The following is a 21,209-nucleotide window of genomic DNA, read 5'->3' as shown; positions in this document are numbered from 1 at the left end:
GGATCGGCAGGAGGGCGGCCCCAGCAGACGAGGGACCTGAGTCTGGTGCGGGGCTGGGAACACGACACAAGGGGCATCTAAACGGATGCTGGCAGGTGAGGCCCTGGGCCCTGTGGGCATCGCCATCAGAAGAAGGCAGTCCACAGGGAGGACAGGATGGCCTGGACCAGGCTGGTGAGAAGGGGCTGGACCTGGAAGGTGGACCCGACACAGTGTCTGGCTGAGGCAATGTCTGGAAGGATGGAGGCTGCAGTGGGCAGGCCTTGGGGGTCAGGAAGCTCCGACGTGTTGTTTCACAGGCAGTGGTGGGCATGGGGCTCCAGGGGAGGAGGTGAGGGGGCGGAGGCAAGGGGCCAGAGGGAGGAAGGCTCATGGACAGGTGAGTGCGGGGTGGATGGAGAGCTGACTGATCCATCACAGAGCGCCACGGCCTGAGTGACCCCATCCTCTGAGGCCCCTGACCTACTTACTGACACTTGGACCCTCCCAGTCTGGTGGCTCAGGTGTCCCCTCCCCACTGCCTTCATCCCACCAGGGCATGGTCACTGCCCAGCCACACATGGACCCAACGCTGTGTCACCTGTTACCCCCAGGACACACTGGACACCAGCCCATGCAGCCCAGGCCCTGGCAGTGGGCACAGACTACCTTGTCCTCCGCTCGGCTCACCCAGGCCACCCACACCACACACCCCAGCCGTCCCTCCGATCCTCCATGCAGTGACCCTCGTCATTGCTCAAGCCCTGACTTTGTCCAACCAGTACGTGCTGTTGACCACCCGGAACGCACAGCCAGGAGAGACGGTCCCACTCAAAACCAGGACGTGTACACATCCTCGGACCATATGCCCCTTACTGCTGACTCCTGTCCAATGCATCCCCCTGCTGGCCCTGCCCTGTCCACTGGGAGCGACCCTGCTAGAGGCCACAGCCAAGGATGCCCTGCCCGACCCCAAGCGCCCCTGCAGCATCCTTCCCACCAGCACCCCTGCACCTCAAACATGCTCAAGACTGAGGAGACCAAGCAGTGTCCTGAGGCCTGCCCCTCACCTGACACGCCAGTGTGCACCTTCCCCCGCTCTACCTGCCCGGCCCTGACCTCTGGACGCCTTGGCCGCTCAGCCCCCACCAGGCAGCTCCGTCCTGGAGGGAACGATGCTCAGCAGTGGCCCTTGCTAGCCTATCTGTTTCAAACTTGGCATCTCCTGAAATGTTTACTAGACATTTAAAACAACATCAACCATTTTTTCACAGTTACGATGCTTTGGGCCTGAAACTTCACTGCGCTTCACGAGAGCTCAGGTCCAGGCAGGAGCCACGCATAAAGCTTCCACAATCGACTCTGAGACAGTTGCTTGTTTGTATTTCTCTGCATTCCTGGACAATGGAAGCGTTCTAGAACAACGTGCCTATTAAATTAGCTAAGGGCTAAGAGGGCACTAGCCGACCTTGATTTCTGTGATCTGGCTGGCGCAGCTCCAAGTTCCAGCATCCCTGCACGGGTGGTGGTGTGCACGGAGCTGTCCGTGCAAAGCATCCTGACCTCTGACCCCAGCTGGGTCCCCCTCCACTTCTCAGTGGGATCTTCTTTCTGCGCTCTCTCTGGGCCGCTCGTACCCTCTGCGTGGGTCTTTAGGACACTTCCCCACCTGCTCACACGGTTTATCACTGTGCGTCCTAAGGCGCCTCTTGCCTGTCGTCGTGGCAATGCCCCTGGAACCCCCACCCAGAAGCCATCCAGTGCCGGCTGCCCCGGTGGCCTCATGTAGACCCCTTACTCGCCCAGGGAACAAGCACAGCCCAGACTCCGGGCATCTGAGTCTCTCCCGTCTTGTCTTAAAGCTTCGCCCGCTTGGGGAAAACGTGGGTGGTCATGGCCCGCTGGCTGCCCCCATTGGACCCTGTGTCTCTTCATGCGGGCCTGGCTGGCTGGGGTGCCCGTTCACCTGCACAACAGGTCCCGCTGGTGGTGGGGAGGCTCTCCCTCCGGCTGCGCTCCCTGGCACTCTGGGCACCAGGCCACGTGCTGGTGGTCCCCCGAGACCTCTGCACAGCTCTCTCCCCCCAGCCCCACCCTCCCGGGGGCATCAGTGAGACAGTCCCCCCTCCCCGCCTCCCTGCTCCCCCCGACTCACCAAAGGGTAGAAGAACAGGGAGAAGCCGGCGGCCATGAAGCACAGCACCGGGCCCCTGAGGACGATGCCCAGGATATGCTGCCGGTAGAGGGCCCTGTGGATGGAGCGCTCTATCTGGGGGTGCAGGAGGTGGGGGAAGTGGAAGGCATACACGACGACCAGCGCCTGTGGGAGAGGAGGCTGCAGGCAGAGGCAGGGACCTCTGGCCAGGGACCCCTGCCCCCACGCCCACGGACGGAAGCCGCACGGGCGCGAGGCGCGCGCGCCACGCCGTGCCCTGGGGGGGCGGACAGGGGACAGGAGCCTCTGCCTGTCTCTCTGGGCCGCGTGGGGGGATCTCCGAGAGGCTTGCCCCACCAGGCACCACAGGGCACTGACCCTCTCCAGGCCAGCACAGGAAGCCCAGGCTCTAAGAACCTCTGCATCTTCTGCCGCAGGCGTGGCAGGGCGCCTGGGCGGTCACTCTACAGCATGCCCCGCGAGCACGACTCTCGCCACACGTGTGGACAACGTGTGCGCAGGAGGACAAGCGTGTGGGGGAGGGGAGGCAGGCCGGGGTGTCCTACCTGCACGGCCCCGATGGCGATCACGCACATACAGAACAAGAAGATGCCCAGAGGCACCTCGGGGAAGGTCACCATTAAGGAAAACTGCAGCCAAGAACACAAGACAAGACAAAACCAGGTTCTGCAGGGCCCCAGAGCTCATGAGCCCCCTGCTCTCAGTCGGGCACACACATCCGGCAGTAGACCCAGAGGGTGTCCCTCCCTACCAGAGCAATTCCACGGAATGCTTTAAGCCTTTAAAGCCGAAATGTCATCAGATTCTTGAAGAATTCTGTGACACACAGCCCTGCCCACCCAGAGCACAGTTCTGTCCGAACTGAGAGTGGGGGCAGGCATGAAGGCATTGCTGGGGAGGAGCCTGGGACGGCAGCAGTGGGATGGGGGGCCAGGCAGGAGCCACGAGTGTTGGTGAGCATGGACGGGATGCCCCTTGTTGGGCCCGTAAGAGGTCAAGCTGGTGTCTCTGCCATTGCAGGCCCCTTTTGGGGAGGATTTCCCTTCCTTCAACCAGCCTGGGAACCCTAGGTGTGCCCCACCCTCAAAGCAGCCGTGAATGTAACTCTGTGCTTGGGCCCTGGACCACCCAGTTGGTCTGAGAGTTTCTGAGGAAGCATCCGGGGTCTCGAGTCCTCTTGCCCAGGGGAGGGCAGGCTGGCCCCGGGGAGGAAACTGCAGGTACTTACGGTGAATGGTAGGAAGGTGATGGTCATCATGCAGGCCTAGAAAGGAGGAGGAAGGGAAGGAGGGGAAGGCAGGCAGGTGGCTCCAGGCCCTGCTGCCCAGGGTGACCTCTGGCAGTGCCCCACCCCAGAGGCATGTCACTGTCTACCTCCTAGACCCCAAGGAAGCTTATACCCTTGCTGCCCAACAAGGAGGGGAGGGGGCTCATCTTGTCAGGGGCGCCCCCGGGGGAGGACGTGGGAGGAGCCCAGGAGCGGGTGGTGGGTTCCAGGCTCCGTACACCAGAGATGCCAGAAAGGCCGAGCCCCTGCTTGCCCTCTTCAGAGGATGGGCCTACAAACACTCGTTTCTCAAGAAACGGAAGGACTTACCAGGTTGAGCAAGGCAAGCGTGTCGTCTATTTTCCCAACAACCTGGAACAGTCTAAACCGTGTAAGAAAATCAGGAAGATGTGCTGTCAATAAAGAGGCTCTAACAGCATCATACACACGCTCCAGCATTTGCTGATGAAAATGTCAATAAAAGATGTCATTTTGGCAGAAGAGGGAGGGGCAGGGCCAGAGGGAGAGAGAGAATCTTAAGCAGGCTCTAGGCCCAGTGTGGAGCCCGACACGGGGCTCGAGCTCACGACCCTGAGATCATGATCAGGCCAAAATCAAGAGCCTGATGCTTAACGGACTGAGCCACCCACGTACCTCAAATATGTCATTTTTAACCAAATTTAAAATTCTACCTAGCACAAACTTTGGAGGACACTGAAAAAACAAACAGGATATCCTAAGTCCCTAGAAACTGCACTGCTCACATTTTCACGGACTCTTGTAACTTGGAGTGCATGGTTTCCAACAGAGCCGGGGTGGGTATGCAGAAGCCATGGAGGGAGCTGAGGAGGGAGGACGTGCCCTCGGGAGGCGCCTCAAGTTCTCTGGGAGACTGGAAACCTGAGAAGGAGGAGTTCAAACCTCCAGGGAACTTGTTCTTCAGGTCTCGCGTCCAAAGACCACTTTTAAAAGAGGAAGTCCTGGACACCTGGGTGGCTCAGTCGTTAAGCATCTGCCTTCGGCTCAGGGCACGGTCCCAGGGTGCTGGGATTGAGTCCCGCGTCGGGCTCCCTGCTCTGCGGGGAATGTGCTTTTCCCTCTGCCTGCCATTCCCTCTACTTGTACCCTCTTCTCTGACGAATAAATAAATAAAATCTTTAAAAAAAAAAAAGAAACAAGTCCTTCCAGGGATGCCATTCACTAAACCTGCTGAAACACCCCACAGAACAGAGAGATGGTTTGATATGGAGGCAGGAAGGAGTGACAGAAAACTAAACACAGGGCCAGGGACCACGCGCAACTGAGGAACTCGCCCAGCTCCTCCTTGGAGACCCTGCAGGGCTCTGACCCTCTGAAGACAAGACCTTCCCTGGGCAGGGCTCAGTGGGCCTCAGTCCCCCCTTCCTGGGGGGGTCTGCATCCAGCCAGGGGCCAAAAGGGGCCCGAGGGGGCCAATACTCAGGGCTGCATCCCCTCGGGATGGCAGCCCCACTGGTGACCCACGGAGCCTGGGGGGACGCACACAGCCGTGGGGGCCCCGGGCGGATCTGTGCTGCTCTGGGCACTGCGGCCCCCAAGGGTGGCCATCGATGACCCAGCACACACGCGAGGCTCTGTGTGGCCCTGTGCATGCTGCTGGAGCGACAGGAGCTCAGCCACATCGGCGGCCTGCACGGCCACCAGCAGGACCAGACAGAGGGTGGTTGTAGCTTCTCACTCTCCATGGACAATCGAGGTGGAAGGGAAAAGCCCTTCCCTAAGCCCTTATGAAGGGCCGGCCGCCTGTCCCCACCAGAAACGGTCATCTTGCTGAAAACAAGTTTGTAACGTAAAATGTTAAGATACTGTCAACGCGAGCGCCTGCATCTGAGGGGCTCCAGGTCTCCCTGTTCGCCGGGCACCCCCAACCAGAAGTGTTTCCTCTGCAAGGGCAGACCGATAACGGAGGGCATCCGTGCCCACATCCACCCCAACGCTCTTCCTGAGAGCCCGCCTGTCCCGCCTGGGGGTCAGGGGTCCCCTGCAGCCCCTCCCGAAAAGAAGGCTCTGGCTCGGGAGTGTGCATCGTGCAGCCTCTTCCTCCTCGCCAGAGTCCCGGGACCGGGCAGAGGGAGCGTGCATGCACAGCGCAGCGCCACAGGGATGCACAAGGCAGTCCGCCTGCAGTCCTGCGCTTGCCCTGCCCCGTGCCAGGTCGAGGCCCAGCGCGTGTGCCCATGGGAGCGGGCGACGCTGTGTCATGTGGAGGCGAGCAAGCGGAGGCCTGCAGCCACGGGGCACACACACCGAGGGAGCCACAAAGACGTGGAGCTCAGTCTGGAAAAAGCCCTCAGCCTGGCTCCGTACCTTGTGTGTGCTGCCCAGGCCACAGTCACGATGAGAAAGGTCATCAGATAAACAGCAATCCTGGTTGCTAGAAGTTTCTGTATACTTCTGTCAAACTGGCGGAACAGAAGAGCGTCAGCATCAGACTTTACTCTGCGGCAGCCAGAGGGCGGCCCCATGCAGGGCCCGTGAAGGGTCCTTGGATCGGCCTCTACCCCAGCCCCTCCCTGCGGAGAAGAGGCTCCTCTTCGGGGTAGCCTCCCAGCCCCCGACCCCTTGCTCCACACCACCCATGCCCCACATCCCACAGGTGCCTATTTGGGGATCTCGTGTGGAGCTTCCCGCTGAAATGACGGCTCTTGAGGCAGAGACTCTTTGTCCAGAGCAGAGAGCCAACCAAGCTGCCAGGTATCCCAATCTGACGTAGCTATGAAGCCTGGGGAGGTCGTGGAGGCACCTCCCCCAGGTGGGAAGTGACTTGCAGGCATGATGGGGAAAATGGAAATGAGCTGGACACAAAGCTTGGACTTTATCAGCAAAAACTCAAAGTGGAAAACTGATTGCTTTGCCCTTTTCTCTGGTTCTTTACCCGCAACTGGGTGTCTCACCCAGTATCCCAGTACTTCACTGAGGACTCAGTTTCTGAATTGCTAGGTTTTCTGGACCTTGACTAGTCTTTCCCTTCAAGTTGGGAGGAGTGCCTGCCAGCTGACACCTTCCAGCACTGTCCTCTCTGTGGGCGTCCCCAGACCACTGCACAACTTTCTGGCTCAGAGCTTCTCCACGAACCAGCTAACACACACAGAGATTTCACGACGACAAGTACTGCTCTCCAAAAAGATGACCCCAACTGCAGAGAAGTGAGGTTTACTCATACACCTTCCCGTGCCACCTGACATCTCCTGTTACCATCCGCACCCCAATCTTTTTTTTTTTAAAGATTTTATTTTTTTTTAGAGAGTGAGCATGTGCGGGATGGGAAGGGCAGAGGGAGAGAATCTCTAGTAGACTCCCCCACTGGGCGCAGAGCCCGATGTGGGGCTTGATCTAACCATCCATGAGTCAGGACCTGAGCCGAAACCAAGCCCCCAGGAGCTCCTCATCCACACCCCATTCTGAAATTGGTAGCACTGAGGTCTCTGACCTGGCCCAGGCCCAGGCCCTCCCCAGAGAAGGTTCTGGAGCAGGCACAGCTAGGTGAGCACCAGGGCCCCAGTGGGTAGCAGGCTGCCTTTGAAGAGGGCAGCTAGGGAGCAGAGTGGCACCGCTGCGGCTACCGGGCTCGACCTGCATTTCTACTTAATTCTGTTCAAAACCCTACCAGAGGTACCAGTCACTCTTCCAGAGATGAAAAAGACAAAGTCTAAGCAGCTCCTGTGATTCCCAGCTGCATCCAGGCTAAGCATGCTAGTTGGGCCTGGAGCCCAGACGGCAGCTGGCAGGCCCAGCAGCCCCAGCATCTCCCACCCTCACTCCTCCGTGCCCCAACCACACCCCCGTTCACACTGAGGGGCTGAGAGAGGCACGCTCACACAGGCATGCCCGGGGACTTTCAAGAGTCTTCTGAAATCGCGTCCAGCTTTTGAGGTGCTGTGTGTCACTACTTAATTTATGAAACAGAAATATTCTCTTAATACAAATGGAAACTCTGCTTTAGGAACTGTTTCCCACTCACTTCTATGATAAAACCCATGTGCCCCTGTGCACTGAGGAGGCCCCCAGCCCAGTAGTAACCATCTACCGTGACGGACACTCTGGGGGAGCCAGGAACAGGTTTCCAGGCCCACAACCAGATGGGCTACTGCACTTTCTATTCTCAACCCACCCTCAAGGCTCACTTTGAGGGCACTGACCCTATTTGCAGGCCAGGATTGGGGCCGACCAGGGTGGCCGAGGGAGCAGAAGACGACCTCGCCCCAGCCCTCCCAGCCAGGCACATCTTGGGTGGAGCCTAGAATTGGGCTTATGGACTGAGTCTCCTGCACCCTCACCCTCACCCTGGATGCTGCAGACTGTGGTCCCCAAGTACCTGTTCTGGGGAGATCTCCGTGTGGGTCACAGGCAGGATCTATGAGAGCAAAGACACAAAAAGAACCAAGGGACATTTCTTGGGCTGTGCACAGACCACTCCTTGGATGCCACGGTGCCAGGGACTTGGGCCAGTGCTGGACTGCTCCCCCCACCCATCCAGCTGCCTGAGCGGCCGGGAGACCCCAGGACACTGCTGAGACAGGGCAGGGTCTATACTGGGCCAAGCTCTACCAGAAGACTGTCTTGAGAGGGGGTGGCCAGGGGTCCTGATGTGAGAGGGGCTCTGGGTGGGGCCCCACACGGACCATCACAGTGGCAATGATGGACAGGAGTGCATCACTGAAGCTGAGCATGCGGTGTGAGTGCTGGATCCCGTCAGCAGCGTCCTCATCCTTCGTGCCCGTGGGGGAGTCTCCCTGTATACTGAGGGCCGGTTCTGGGCTCTGGGGCTCGGACATGGTGGGGCCTGGGAAGAAGCACAGGTCTGAGCAGGCCAGAGTGCCACTGGGGCCTACCCCTGCTGCCTTCTGCCGCGACACAGGGTGGGTTGGTGCCTGAGAGCAGGATGCCCTTCCCGACGGGGGCTTAGTGGTGGTTGGAAGGACCCCCTCTGCCACCGGTCCTCTCCCAGGAGGCCCCTGTATTTCCAGCCTGCAGGAGGAGCACCACTTCACTGCTGAGCACTGTCATCTAGGAGCCACGCTCAGTGCCTGCCTCCCCTCTGGAAACGGGAGAAACGAGAGAAAGCACAGACACGTGGTAGGCACTCTCCACGCTGTGTCACCAGCCTGAAACCGCTGAGCCCAACACCAGACCACTGCACTGCTAGACACTTTCATCCTAAATGTGGGATGTTCTTGCTTCCAAGTACTAGCTAGGCCCGACCGTGCTTGGCTTCCGAGATCAGACGAGACTGGGCATGTTCAGGGTGGTATGGCTGTGGCCTAATGTGGGATGTTCTATAGGACCAAGTCCCAGAGGCTTGGACTAAAACAGAGTGCCAGCCCCCCTCAAGGACAAGACAAAATGAAAAAGAGCCCCACCTCCAGAAACAGATAAAGGAGGCTTACCGGCAATTTCTGGACAAGAAAAACAAATTGAGAACAAACATGTAAGATATTCAGCTTCATCAGCAACTAAGGAAATGCAAGTGAAAACAATGAGGTACCACTAAGGTCTACAAAAGCCTGTCAAGAGTGATGAGGTCGCGCGAATGTAAGTGACGCTACACTCATATGAAGACAAAAATGATAAAGTGTGGTGTGCGCACCCCTTGTACAAGGTGGGAACTCCATTTCTGGGTGTAGCCTCAGGCGTGTGGACAAGGGAACAGAGACGCACAGGATATGCACTGGTGTAGTTTATTTTAATAAATGTCAAAAACGCTCTATTATTAAACACTAAATGAGTTGTTAAAAAGTGCTAAGAACTGAACGTGTCCCCCAAACTCCTCCGTGGAAGCCCTAACCCCCCGCGGGATGGCATCAGGAGGGGGGACCCCAGGCGGGGGTGAGGTGAGGGATCCCCCAGATGGGACCCGTGTCCTCACAGAAGAGGAGGAGAGGGGAGAGGTCGCTGGCCTCCTGGTGAGGACACCGCGAGAAGGTGGCCGTCTGCAGGCCGCCACCTCGATCTCAGACTTCAGCCTCCAGAACCGTGAGAAACAACGGTCTGCCGCTGAAGGCCCGGTCCGCGGGGTTTTGTGATGGCGGCCGAGCGACGGAGACAGGAAGTGAAGATAAATGAAATAGATCTAGGCACGTATCAAACTCAGAAACACAATGTTGAGAGAAATAAATCATGTTGCAAAAACAATACATGTACTATTGTACCATTTATATAAATGTTTGGAACACAGCGTGATTATACAAACATGCACAGTAAGAACAGGGGAGCAAGGCACTCACCAATTTCACGACAGCGCTGACATGACCTTGGCAAGGAGGGGTGGGAGCTGGGGTGGGAATGGGGCTTTAGCTTTCTGATGTATCTAGCATTTATTTCTCACTTTGTTCACTTTCTAAAGCTTACATAAAGATCACCCCTTCTGGTGCACAGGTCTATAAATATTTGACAGATGCACACAGGTGTGTAACCATGACCACAGTCACAATGCAGTTCTGTCCCTGAGCACGCCCTCTGTGGTCAAGCCTTCCTCCACCCCAAATCCTGGCCACCATTCATGTTTTCTGTTACCATCAGTTTGCCCTTTCCAGACTGTCCCATAAATGGACTCGTACCCCATGGAACCGTCTGAGTCTGGCTTCTTTCACTCAGCATGGTGTGCCTGAGATTCACCCATGTTTTGGGAATATCGATAATATATTTTTTACTGCTATGTAGTTAATTCTACTGTATGGATGGACCCCTTTGTTCATCCATTCACTAGGTGGAAAACGTGGGTTGTTTCTAGTTTTGGGTGATTATAAATAAAGCCACTATAACGACTTGCACACAAGTATTTGTGTAAACATGTTTTTATTTCTCTTGGGTAAATACCTCAGAATGCGTCTGCCGGTAAATGCATGCTTCACTTTATAAGAAACTGCCCAAGCACTCATCCAAGGAGCTGTGCCATCGTGTACTCCTGCTGGCAGCGCGTGAAAATTGCAATTGCTCCTCATCCTCCCCAGCACTTAGTTTGGTAGGATTTTTTAAAAAGTTAGCTTTTAATTTTAGCTATGCTAATAGATGTGTAGTGTATCTTGTGTGCCATTTCCCTACTGAATAATCAGGTATTTTCATGTGCCTTTTATCTGTGTACCTTTTGTGGCAAAGTGTCTGTTAGAATCTTTTGTTTATTTTGGGGGGAGTTATTTGTGTTGTTGAGTTTTGAGAGTTCTTTATATATTCTGGTTAAAAGTCCTTTGTTAGGTACGTAATGTGCAAATATTTGCTCGCAATCTGTGAATTGTCTTTCATTCTCCTACCATTGTAGGAGCACATAAGTTTTAAATTTTGATGCAGTCTAGCTCAACTTTTCTTTCTTTTAAAGATCTTATTTATTTATTTGTCAGAGAGAGAAAGAGCACAAGCAGGGGGAGCAGCAGAGGGAGAAGCAGACTCCCTGCTGAGCAAGAAGCCTGACAACGGCACTCGATCCCAGGACCCTGACATCATGACCTGAGCTGAAGGCAGACGCTTCACTGACTGAGCCACCCAGGCGCCCCTGACTTTTCTTTCATGGATCATTCTTTCGGTGTCGTATCTAACAATGCTTTGCTTAACTCAAGATGACAAAGATTTCCTGTTTTTTTCTAGAAGTTCTAAAGTTTTAGGTTTTACTTTCAGTGTGTGATAGATTTTTATGTATTTTATAATTTTTATAAATAATTTAATACTATTATATAATTTTTAATATAATGTGCAAGGTATATTTGAGCTTCCCTTTTTTGCAGATGGATGTCTGATTATTCCAATACCACTTGTTGAAAAGACTATCCTTTCTCCACTGAACAGCCTTTGCACTTTGGTCAAAAGTTAATGGCCGTATCTGTGTAGGTCTATCTTGGGAGTGTCTATTCTGTCCAGTTGACTATTATGTACCTATCCCTTTGCCAATATCAGTCTTGACTACAGCTTCATAGTAAGTCTTGATAGCTGATAGAGCGAGTCCTCCAACTTTGTTCTTCTTTTTCAAAATTGTTCTGAGTATTCTAGTTCTTTTGCCTTTCCCTCACATGCTTCTGCTTACAGGGGCCCCTTTCCAGTTTCTCTAGGCAGAAAGACAGGGGTTTCTCTTGAGAGTTTTTGCTGTATGTGCAGCAATTCTCACAGCACAGCCCCATAGTGGATAGCTGGCCCATGGTCAAAGGTCAAATGGGAAAAAGACGTTAAAAAGTGGAAAACTCACACGTACATGGTCACTGCTCCAAGTTTCGAATACCTTTCCCAACCTATCGGCTTTGTACTGTTTTTAATATTTTATCTCGTTTTTACCCGTCATCAGCAGGAGAGAAAGCCTGTAGGCGGCTTACTCCATCATGGCCAGCACTGAACTCTAACACTTTACTTCTCAAAAGAGAGGGGGAGAGAGAGGAGGGAGTAGAAGGCGGGGTGAGCAAGGAGGGTGAAAAAATTCATGCCAAAAAAATAAGACAAAAAGTTACATGTGATTTTTAGGCACTGACTAAATTAGGAAACATATATCTGTTATATTGTTTTTTAGATTTTTTTATGTTTAAATTTTCTCAAATATTGTTTTTAAATAATCAGTAAATACTGAATATAGACACAAAAATCCTCAACAAAATGTTAACAAATGGAATCCAGCAATGTATAAAAAGGACTATATACCATGACCAAGTGGGATTTATTCCAAGAATGCAAGGTTGGTTTAAAATAAAAAATCAGTGACTGTAATACACCACATCAAAAGAACAAAAGACAAAAACGACACAATCCTCTCAACAGATGCAGAAAAAGCATCTGACAAAATCCAGTACCTCCTCATGATAAAAACAGTCAACAAATTAGGAATGGAAGTCAACTCTGTCAATCGGATAGATGGCATCTACAAAAACCTCACAGCTAACATCATACTCAATGTTCACCCCACGCCTGCCCCAGATCAGGGACAACACTATTCAACACTATACTGTCGAGGTTCTAGTCAAGGCACTTAGGCAAGAAAATGAAATATAAGGCATATATACTGGAAAGGAAGAAGTAAAACTACCTCTATTTGCAGGGGATGTGATTTTACACAAAGACAATCCTAAGGAATCCACACAAGAAAACTATTACATCTAATAAATGAGTTCAGTAAGGTTGCAGGAAACAAGATCAATATATAAAAATCAACTGCATTTGTATACACTAGCAAAAACCAATCTGAGAAGACACTTATGAAAACAATTACATTTATAATAGCATCAAAAAGAGTAACAAATTAGCAAAGTGCAAAACATTGTTGAAAGAGATAAAGAAGACTTAAGTAAATGGAAAGATATCCATGGACTGAAAGACTTAATATTGTTAAAATGGCAATACTTCCCAAATTGATGTACAGACTGAATGCAATCCCTATCAAAATTCCAACTGCCTTCTAATCAGAATTAACAAGCTGACCCTAAAATTCACATGGAAATTTAAGGAACCTTTGACTATTTATGGAATACCCAAAACAATCTTGAAAAAGAATAAAGTTGGACGACTCTCACTTCTCCATTTTAAAACTTACTACAAAGCTATGGTAATCAAGACAGTGCAGCATAGGATATATAGATCAACAGAGGAGAACTGAGAGTTCAGAAATAAACCACTACTTTATGGTCAACTAGCTTTTGATAAGGCTGCCAAAACCACTCGATGGGGAAAGAACAGTCTTTCCCACAAATGGTGCTGAGACAACTGGATATCCACATGTAGAAGAATGAATTTGGATCCTACCTCATACCATATACAAAAATTAATTAAAAATGGATCAAAGACCTAAATGTAAGAGCTAAAACACTGGGAGAAAATCTTCATGGCCTTGCATTTGGCAAAGGACTCTTAAATATGACATCAAAAGCACAAACAACAAAAATAGAAATTGGAGTTCATCAAAATTTGAATTTTCTGCCTCAAAGGACACTATTAAGAAATTGAAAAGATGATCACAGAATGGGAGAAAATATTTGCATATATCTGAGAAAAGTTTAGTATCCAAAATATATAAAGAACCCTTATAGTTCAACAGTAAAAAAACAACACAATTCAAAAAATAGGCCAAGGATGTGAATATACATTTCTTCAAAGAAAATACATTATCAGCCAACAAGCACATAAAAAGATGGACAACATAGGGGCTCCTGGGTGGCTCAGTCATTAAGCGTCTGCCTTCGGCTCAGGTCATGATCCCAGAGTCCTGGGATCAAGCCCCGCGTCGGGCTCTCTGCTCAGTGGGAAGCCTGCTTCTCCCTCTCCCACTCCCCCTGCTTGTGTTCCCTCTCTCTCTGTCAAATACATAAATAAAAAATCTTTAAAAAAAAAAAAGATGGACAACATCATTAGGTTACATTAAAGAAAAGTAAATCAAAGTCAAGAGATAATCATCCTCCAGGATGGCTATAATAAAAATAATGAAAAATAACAAGTGTTGGGAGGATGTGGAGAAATTGGAACCCTTGCACACTTTTGGTAGGAATATAAAATGGTGCAGCTGCTATGGAAAACAGTATGGTTCCTCCAAAAATTAACAGAGAATTACCAAAGGATCCAGTAATTCCATTTCTAAGTATATATTCCAAAGAATTAAAAGCAGAGACTTGAAGATACATTTGTATGTACACCAGTGTTCATAGCAATATTATTTGCAATGACCAAAAGGCGGAAGCAACCCAAGTGTCTACCTATGGATGAATACCTAAACAAAATGTGGTATATACATACATACAACATAATATTGTTCAGCCTTAAAAATGAAGTTCTCACATGTGTTACAATATGGACGAATCTTGAGGACATTATGCTAGCTAAGTGAAATAAGCCAGTCACAAAAGCATGAATACTGTATGATCCCACTTACGCAAGGTCTCTAGAGTAGTCAGATTCACAAAGCAGAACGGTGATTGCCAGGGGCTGGGTGGGGCAGGAGGAAGAGTGTTTAACAGGAATAGAGCTTCCGTTTGGCAAGATGAAGAGCTCTATGAATGGACAGTGGTGATGGCTGCACAGAAGTGTGAATGTACTTAACGTCACTGAACTGCACATTTAAAAATGGTTAAGATGGTAAATTTTATTAAGTGTATTTTACCAGGGTTAAAAAACCAAAAACCAGTGCCCAGCATACGCGTTCAAAACATGTTAGTTACATGTTACTTTCATCATATATGTTTTTAAGACTCATGGTAATAAAAAAAATACAAGACTGAGTAATGAAATAAAGAATACAAGACAAAGTAGAGGAACATGGAGTTGAGGGATCATTTTTTTTTGTTTAAAGAGACTAAAGAATTTCAAAATCCCGATGGGAATAAGGAAAAGCTGGAATTTCACATAAAAGAGGGGAGGTAACCGAGAGCCGATGACCCCATAGGGCATTATGCACTGTGCTGGGCATTAGAGGTAAACACGAACAGGGTAAGCTTACCTGACACACATTAGGGCGCTGTGGGGGAACGGAGTCTGGGAAAGCTCTAAGAATGGGGTATGCCAGAGCGGAGTCTGGAAATATTTATGACAAGATGACAACAAGAGTAAGTGACACCTGTCAAGCAATAACTATGTGCCAAGCACTGTTCCAAGTACTTCATCTGTAATATCTCTTCTAATCCTCAAACAACGCTGTGAGAAACAGACAAAAAGGAATCAGCTGTGTGTGTGCCTGTAACACGGACAGCTTGGTGTGCAGCAGAGTGCAAGGGGTTTGGTAAGGCTAGAGCACAAGGCTCAAACTAGGAGATGCACCTAACGTAAGTGGGGACTAAATCAAAGAAGGTTGTGTGCCTGCCTGTTCAGGAGTTTGTAAATTATCGTGAAGATTATGCAGAGATGATGCACTTTTCTTTACATATCCTCTATACATGTGTTCTGTGTAGATACACACACACACAAGTAAAACATATATTTTGGATACAAGTCCATCATGTGATTTGTAAATACTTTCTCTATTCTGGGCTGTCTTTTCATTCTCTTGACAGTATATTCACACATACATATTTGCATATATTTAAATATACATATTTTAAATTCATAGGCTATTTTAAAATAAATTTATGTGTTTTTAGTAGCCCCCCACACCCAATGTGGGGCTTGAACTCACAACCCTGAGATCAAGAATCGCAGGCTCTACCGACTGAGCCACCCAGGCACCCCTCATGGGTTATTTTTTTGAGCAGTTTTAGGTTTGCAGAGAAATTGAGCAGAAAGTAGACTTACTATATATATCTTTTCCCCACTCCCCCTCCAGTTTCCCTTTTTTTTTTTTTTAAAGATTTTATTTATTTATTTGACAGAGAGAGAGAGAGAGACAGTGAGAGCAGGAACACAAGCAGGGGGAGTGGGAGAGGGAGGAGCAGGCTTCCCTCAGAGCAGGGAGCCCGATGCGGGGCTTGATCCCAGGACCCCGGGATCACGACCTGAGCCGAAGGCGGACGCCCAACCTACTGAGCCACCCAGGTGCCCCTCCAGTTCCCCGTTATTAACATCACATTAGTGTGATACAGCTGGTGCAACTGATGAGACGTATTGATACATCACTAACTAAAAGTCCATAGTTCACATTAGGGTTCTATAGGTTTTGACAAATATATGACTTGTATCCACCATTACACTATCATCCAGAAGTTTAACTGCCTTAAAAATCCTATGCTCCCTCTTTTTATCCCTCCCTCCCCCAGAAACCCCTGGCAACCATTCATCCTTTGACTGTCTCCACATTTTCTCCTTTTCCAGAATGTCATGTAATTGGAATCATTCAGTCTGTGGCCTTTTTTGACTGACATCTTTCACTTAGCAATATGCATTTAAGGCTCTTCCATGTCTTTCCATGGCTTGACAGCTCATTTCTTTTTACTGCTGAATAATAATCCATTTTATAGATACACCACAGTTTATCTGTTCACCTATTGAGTATCTTCAACAATGTATTTTGAAGTTTTTGATTTTGACTAAATCCAGGTTAACTGTTGCTTTTATCTATTATTTTTTTATTTTTATTTTTTTAAAATATTTTATTTATTTATTTGACAGAGAGAGACACAGCCAGAGAGGGAACACAAGCAGGGGGAGTGGGAGAGGGAGAAGCAGGCTCTCCGCTGAGCAGGGAGCCCGACGCGGGGCTCGATCACAGGACTCTGGGATCATGACCTGAGCCGAAGGCAGACGCCTAACGACTGAGCCACCCAGGCGCCCCAACTGTTTCTTTCATTGATGTGCTTTAGTGTCATACCAAAATATCTCACTTTTTTAAAATAAGTTTTATGGTTTCAGGTCTCACATTTAGATTTATGCTTTAATTTTTGTATATAATGCAAGATACGGATTTTAAACATATGGATATCCAATTTTTCCAGCAACATTTTTTGAAAAGACTATCTTTTCAATTACTTTTATTCCTTTGTCAAAAATCAACTGACCTTATATGTACTTCCAAGCCAATTTCTGACTATTCTGATGCACTGATTTACTTATGTACCTTAAATCAGCACCATACTACTTTGATTACTGTGGCTTTATAATGAGCCCTGAAGTTAGGCACTGTAAGTCATACAACTTGTCCTTGTTCAAACTTGGGAGTATTCTACCTCCTCTGCAGTTCCAGATTAATTTTAGAATCAGTGTGTCAATTTTTACAAAAAGTCTGCTGGGGTTTTGCCAGGAATTGCACTGAATCTATAGATCAATTTGAGAAGAATCACTCTGACCAAATCTCCCGATTTATGAATATGGTGTATTCTTTCCATTTATTAAGGTCTTTAATTTCTCCCAGCCATGTTTTTTAGTTTCCAGTATATAAATCTTGCACATCTTTTTTCAAATTTATCCCAAGCATTTAATATTTTTTGATGCTGTTGTAAATGGCATTTTCCCCTCATTTCAACTTCCACTATCTTGCTGGTTATCTAGAAATAATGGCACTTATTTTTTGCATATTGATCTTGTACCCTGCAATTTTGCTAAATTCACTTACTAGGCCCAGTAGCTCCTTCTGTAGATCCCGTTTGTTTTTTATACATAGAGCCGTGAGTGTCAACTGAGGGTGCTAATGTCCCTCGAGGGACATTTGGTAAGGTCTGGAGACAATTCTGGTTGTGGCAAGTGACATGTCTTAATGATATCTAGGGGACAGAGGTAAGGGTGTTGCTAAATGTCCAACAACGTACTAGACAATGCCACCCCTTCACTTCAACAAGGAATTATCTGGCCCCAAATGTCAACGGTACCAAGACTGGGAAAGTAATATAAACAATTAGGTCATCTTCATAAACAATTTTACCTGTTACTTTCAACCTGGAAGCTTTTTTTTTCCTTGCCTCATTACACTGGCGAGAATTTCTTACACAATGATGAACACAACTGTTAAGACCTGACAACTTTGGCTTGTTACTGATCCCGTCTTTTATTATTCTCTATGTCAGTATAGGCTTTTCATAAACACCCTTATTATTTTATTTCAGAGGGAGAGAGAGAGAAAATGCACTTGGAGGGGAGGGGCAAAGGGAGAGGGAGAGAATCTCAAGCAGGCTCCATGCTCAGTGCAGAGCCAGATGTGGCCCAACCTCATGACCCTGAGATCATGACCTGAACTGAAATCAAGAGTCAGATGCTCAACAGAGCCACCCAGGAGCACCATAAATGCCCTTAATACGCTGGCCAAGTTTCATTTCATTCCTAGTTTGCTGGCAGGTTTTTTTTTTTTTAAATTAGGAATAGATAGATGTTGGGTTTTATCATGTTTTTCTCTGTGTCTAGTAAGATGATCCATTTGGTTTTCTTCTTCACTCTGTTAACAGTGTAAATTACATTGATCAATCTTCAAATGCTAAGCTAACTTTGCATTCCTGGGACAAACCTCACTTGGTCATGTTATACTATGCTTTGCAGTATTGGATTCAACTTGCTAAAAAGTGTTTTAAAAGAATTTTTGTATCTATGTCCACAAGAGATATTAATCTTTTTCTTTTCTTGTAATGTCTTTGTCAAATTTCAGTGTCAGAATAATGCTGTCTTTATAGAATGGGCTGGGCTGGTTAAGACGTCCTTCCTTCAATTTTAAGTTTATGCAGAATTAGTAATATTTCTAGTTTTTAACTGTCAATTCAATGCTTTAATAGATATAAGGCTATTCAAGTTATCTACTTTTTTCTTGAGTGAGTGAGCCATGGTAGTGTCTTCCAAGGAATTTGTTCCTTTAGTCTAAGCTGCTGAATTTGTTGGCATAAAGGTGTTCATGTTCTCTGATTATCCCTTTAGCACTGACACCATTACTCTTATTCATGATATTGTTAATTTGTCTTTTTTTTTTTTTTTCTGGTTCAATATGGCCAGGGATTTCTCTATTTTATTGGTCTTCTCAAAGAATCAGCTTTTGTTGTCACTGATTTTCTCTGTTTTTGTTTTCTATTTCATTGGTTCCCACTCTGACACTTACTATTTCCCTTTCTGTACTCACTTTGGGTTTCATTTGCTCTTGTTTTTGTTTCTTAAGACGAATGGCTGAAATTACTGGTTTGAGATCTTCTAGTATAGTTTTGGCTACATTCCACAAATTTTAAAATGTCACGTTTATTTTCTCACCTCAAAATTCTAATTTTCCTTCTGATTTCTCCTTTGACCCATGGGTAATTTAGAAGTGAGTCATTCAGTTTCCAAATATTTAGATTTTCCAGATATCTGTTACTGATTTTCTAACTTAATCGCATCGAGGTCAGAGAACTTGTTTGTTTCATAGCCCAGAATATGATCCATCTTGGTAAATGTTCTTTACACACTTGAAAATGTGTATTTTGCTGGTATTGTGTAAAGTGTTCCATAAATGTCCATTAGATCAAGCTGGCTGATGGTGTCATTCAACTATATTCTTGGTGATTTTCTCAGTACTTGTTCTATCGTATATTGTGAAAGGGGTACTGAAATCTCCAACTACAATCTACAGCACCAACTTACAATTGGGTTTTGATTAAAAAAAATTTGGTTTTGCTTCATGTATTTTAAAGCTTTATTATTAGGTGCAAAACTGTTTAGAACTGTTACAACTTTTTGATGAATGTACTGCTTCATCCTTACGAAATGACCCTCTTAATTTCTGGCTGTATTCTTTGCTGTGAAATCTGCAGAGGCTTGCAGATGCAGACCATAAATTCAGTTTTAAACATGTATACACAACACGAGATATCTAACAGCAAAGGCCTAAGAGCTCAGGAGAGAAGTGTGGAGATACAGACTGAGTGAACACGGTCCGTGTGGTGCCAGGATATGAAGGTGCTCCATAAATACTTATGATAAAAAGTCTGAGTAAACTCTGGTCTCCAAAGTAATTACACCATTTAAAACTCTACCTGATCCTAGGTCATATGAGGATAAATTCCAAATTCAAAGGAGTCCTGAAAGTCTACCATGCTTTCTAGTGAGTTATGCACTAGGTTTTCCACAACAGCTATTTCCTACCTTTTCCACATTGCTTAAACCTTCGCTTTCTTACCTCCCGTCTTGTTTTCAGCGGGTGTTCCGTCTCCCTCATTCGTGGTGAAAAGAGAAGCCGCCAGAGAATTCCTTCCCTTTCATTCCAATCAACACCTAAGACTACCTGCAGCTGCAAGCCGTCCTCCCTCCCTGCCTCCCTCCCTCCGCTATGAAAAGTGTGCGTCTTGTGCCCAAAGAGAGTTTTACTCTCCGTACTCTGGGTGTCACCCCTCCCTCTTCGTACAGGCAAACCTTCTCGCCCCACAGGCTCCCTCCCAGCAGCTTCAAGCTGCTCAGGAATTCCCATCAAGGCACCTCAGCCGCACACCGTCTTCCAGCTCCCACACCTCCTTCTCCACAGCCAGACGTCGAGTCACCTCCAAGTGTCCGCTTCTTTATTCTTCCTCCGCCCCAGCACTGCAGCGGGACTGTCCCTGAAAGATCCCAGGATCATCCCGCTGGCGCTAGACCTAAGGTACGTCTTTTCTTCCTTTTCCTACGTCCCCTCAAACAGCTTCCTGGGCTCTGGGACGCGCCGCTCCCCCTCTGCGTGTTCTGGCACCCTCTGCCTAACTCCGTTTTCCGCTCTCTTCGGCTCTCGGACAGTCGGCCGCCGTCGACTCGCTGAGGACGTCAGTACCCGTCGGTGGCGCGGCCTCTTCCCTGAGCCCTCGGGGCACCAGGCGAACGCGCTGCTGGGGGACGCCCGCCCCGGGGGAATTCCAGCGGGAACGCTTGCCGACGACGGCCAAGCAGGACACGGTCGGGCCCGGCGCCTGCTCCGACAAAGGCAGCGGGCGGGGTACGGGGGCCGAGCCTTCGGACCCGTCTTCCAGCCCGCGAGAGAACGCGAGCCGGCAGACGACATCAGGCGCCGAGCGGGCCGGCGAATGGCCTCCCCCGCAGGGGCAGCCGCAGGTGGCGGGTGACCGCGATCCGGGGCCCAGCGCCGCCAGCTCGGACGCTTCCACGGAAGCTGGGAACGGGGCTTCTTAGGGTTCTTCCGGCTTTTGGCAGCAACCACCTCGTGTGCTCAGAACAAACCCTCAGACCGGCCCCCCCGAACCGAACCAGCTAGGCGCGCGCCCGGTGCTACCGACCTTGCTCCACAAGTCGCGGGGAGTGTCGCCGGCTGGGCGGCCCAGCTGGCGCTTCTCAAGAGCTGCGGCCCAGCGAGCCGCTCCCGGCCGCGGCTGACGCCCCCGTAGGCCCGAGCACCCGGAAAGGAGCCTCCGCAGACACGGCCGCACGCCGGGCCCGGAGCCGCACCGCCCGCCAGCCAGGCGCCCGGAGCGCGGCGGCCGGAAGCTCGCCGCGAGGCGG

The 21,209-nt window shown here is 49.1% G+C and overlaps 2 protein-coding genes across 19 annotated transcripts in view; one reads left to right on the top strand and one right to left on the bottom strand.

Moving 5' to 3' along the window:
* Positions 1–2,136, top strand: part of DGKQ (diacylglycerol kinase theta) — an 18,902-nt gene extending 16,766 nt beyond the window's left edge. For 5 of the 7 annotated variants that reach the window (XM_064584092.1, XM_064584094.1, XM_064584091.1 and 2 more), the window contains one exon: positions 594–2,136. The gene's annotated coding sequence lies outside the window, so the exon portion shown is untranslated. The remainder of the gene's footprint in view (positions 1–593) is intronic. The other 2 variants (XM_064584090.1, XM_045881672.3) reach the window with 1 other exon arrangement.
* TMEM175 (transmembrane protein 175) overlaps positions 1–21,209 on the bottom strand; it is a 25,793-nt gene extending 4,584 nt beyond the window's left edge. For 2 of the 12 annotated variants that reach the window (XM_045881678.2, XM_064584108.1), the window contains exons 1-8: positions 20,987–21,126; positions 8,084–8,244; positions 7,777–7,815; positions 5,769–5,863; positions 3,753–3,804; positions 3,384–3,419; positions 2,701–2,784; positions 2,135–2,299 (exon numbers count right to left, since the gene is read on the bottom strand). In XM_045881678.2, coding sequence (XP_045737634.1) covers positions 2,135–2,299; positions 2,701–2,784; positions 3,384–3,419; positions 3,753–3,804; positions 5,769–5,863; positions 7,777–7,815; positions 8,084–8,236 — 624 coding nt within the window. In that variant the 5' untranslated portion in view covers positions 8,237–8,244; positions 20,987–21,126. The other 10 variants (XM_045881680.2, XM_064584106.1, XM_045881679.3 and 7 more) reach the window with 10 other exon arrangements.

Source organism: Mirounga angustirostris, unplaced genomic scaffold (assembly GCF_029215605.1).
Source record: "Mirounga angustirostris isolate CCGP_5_RB_7025 unplaced genomic scaffold, mMirAng1.0.hap1 SCAF_2, whole genome shotgun sequence".
Classification (NCBI taxonomy): Eukaryota; Metazoa; Chordata; class Mammalia; order Carnivora; family Phocidae; genus Mirounga; species Mirounga angustirostris.
The sequence above is the reverse complement of the archived record's forward strand: the minus strand, read 5'-3'. Positions and strand labels throughout refer to the sequence as shown.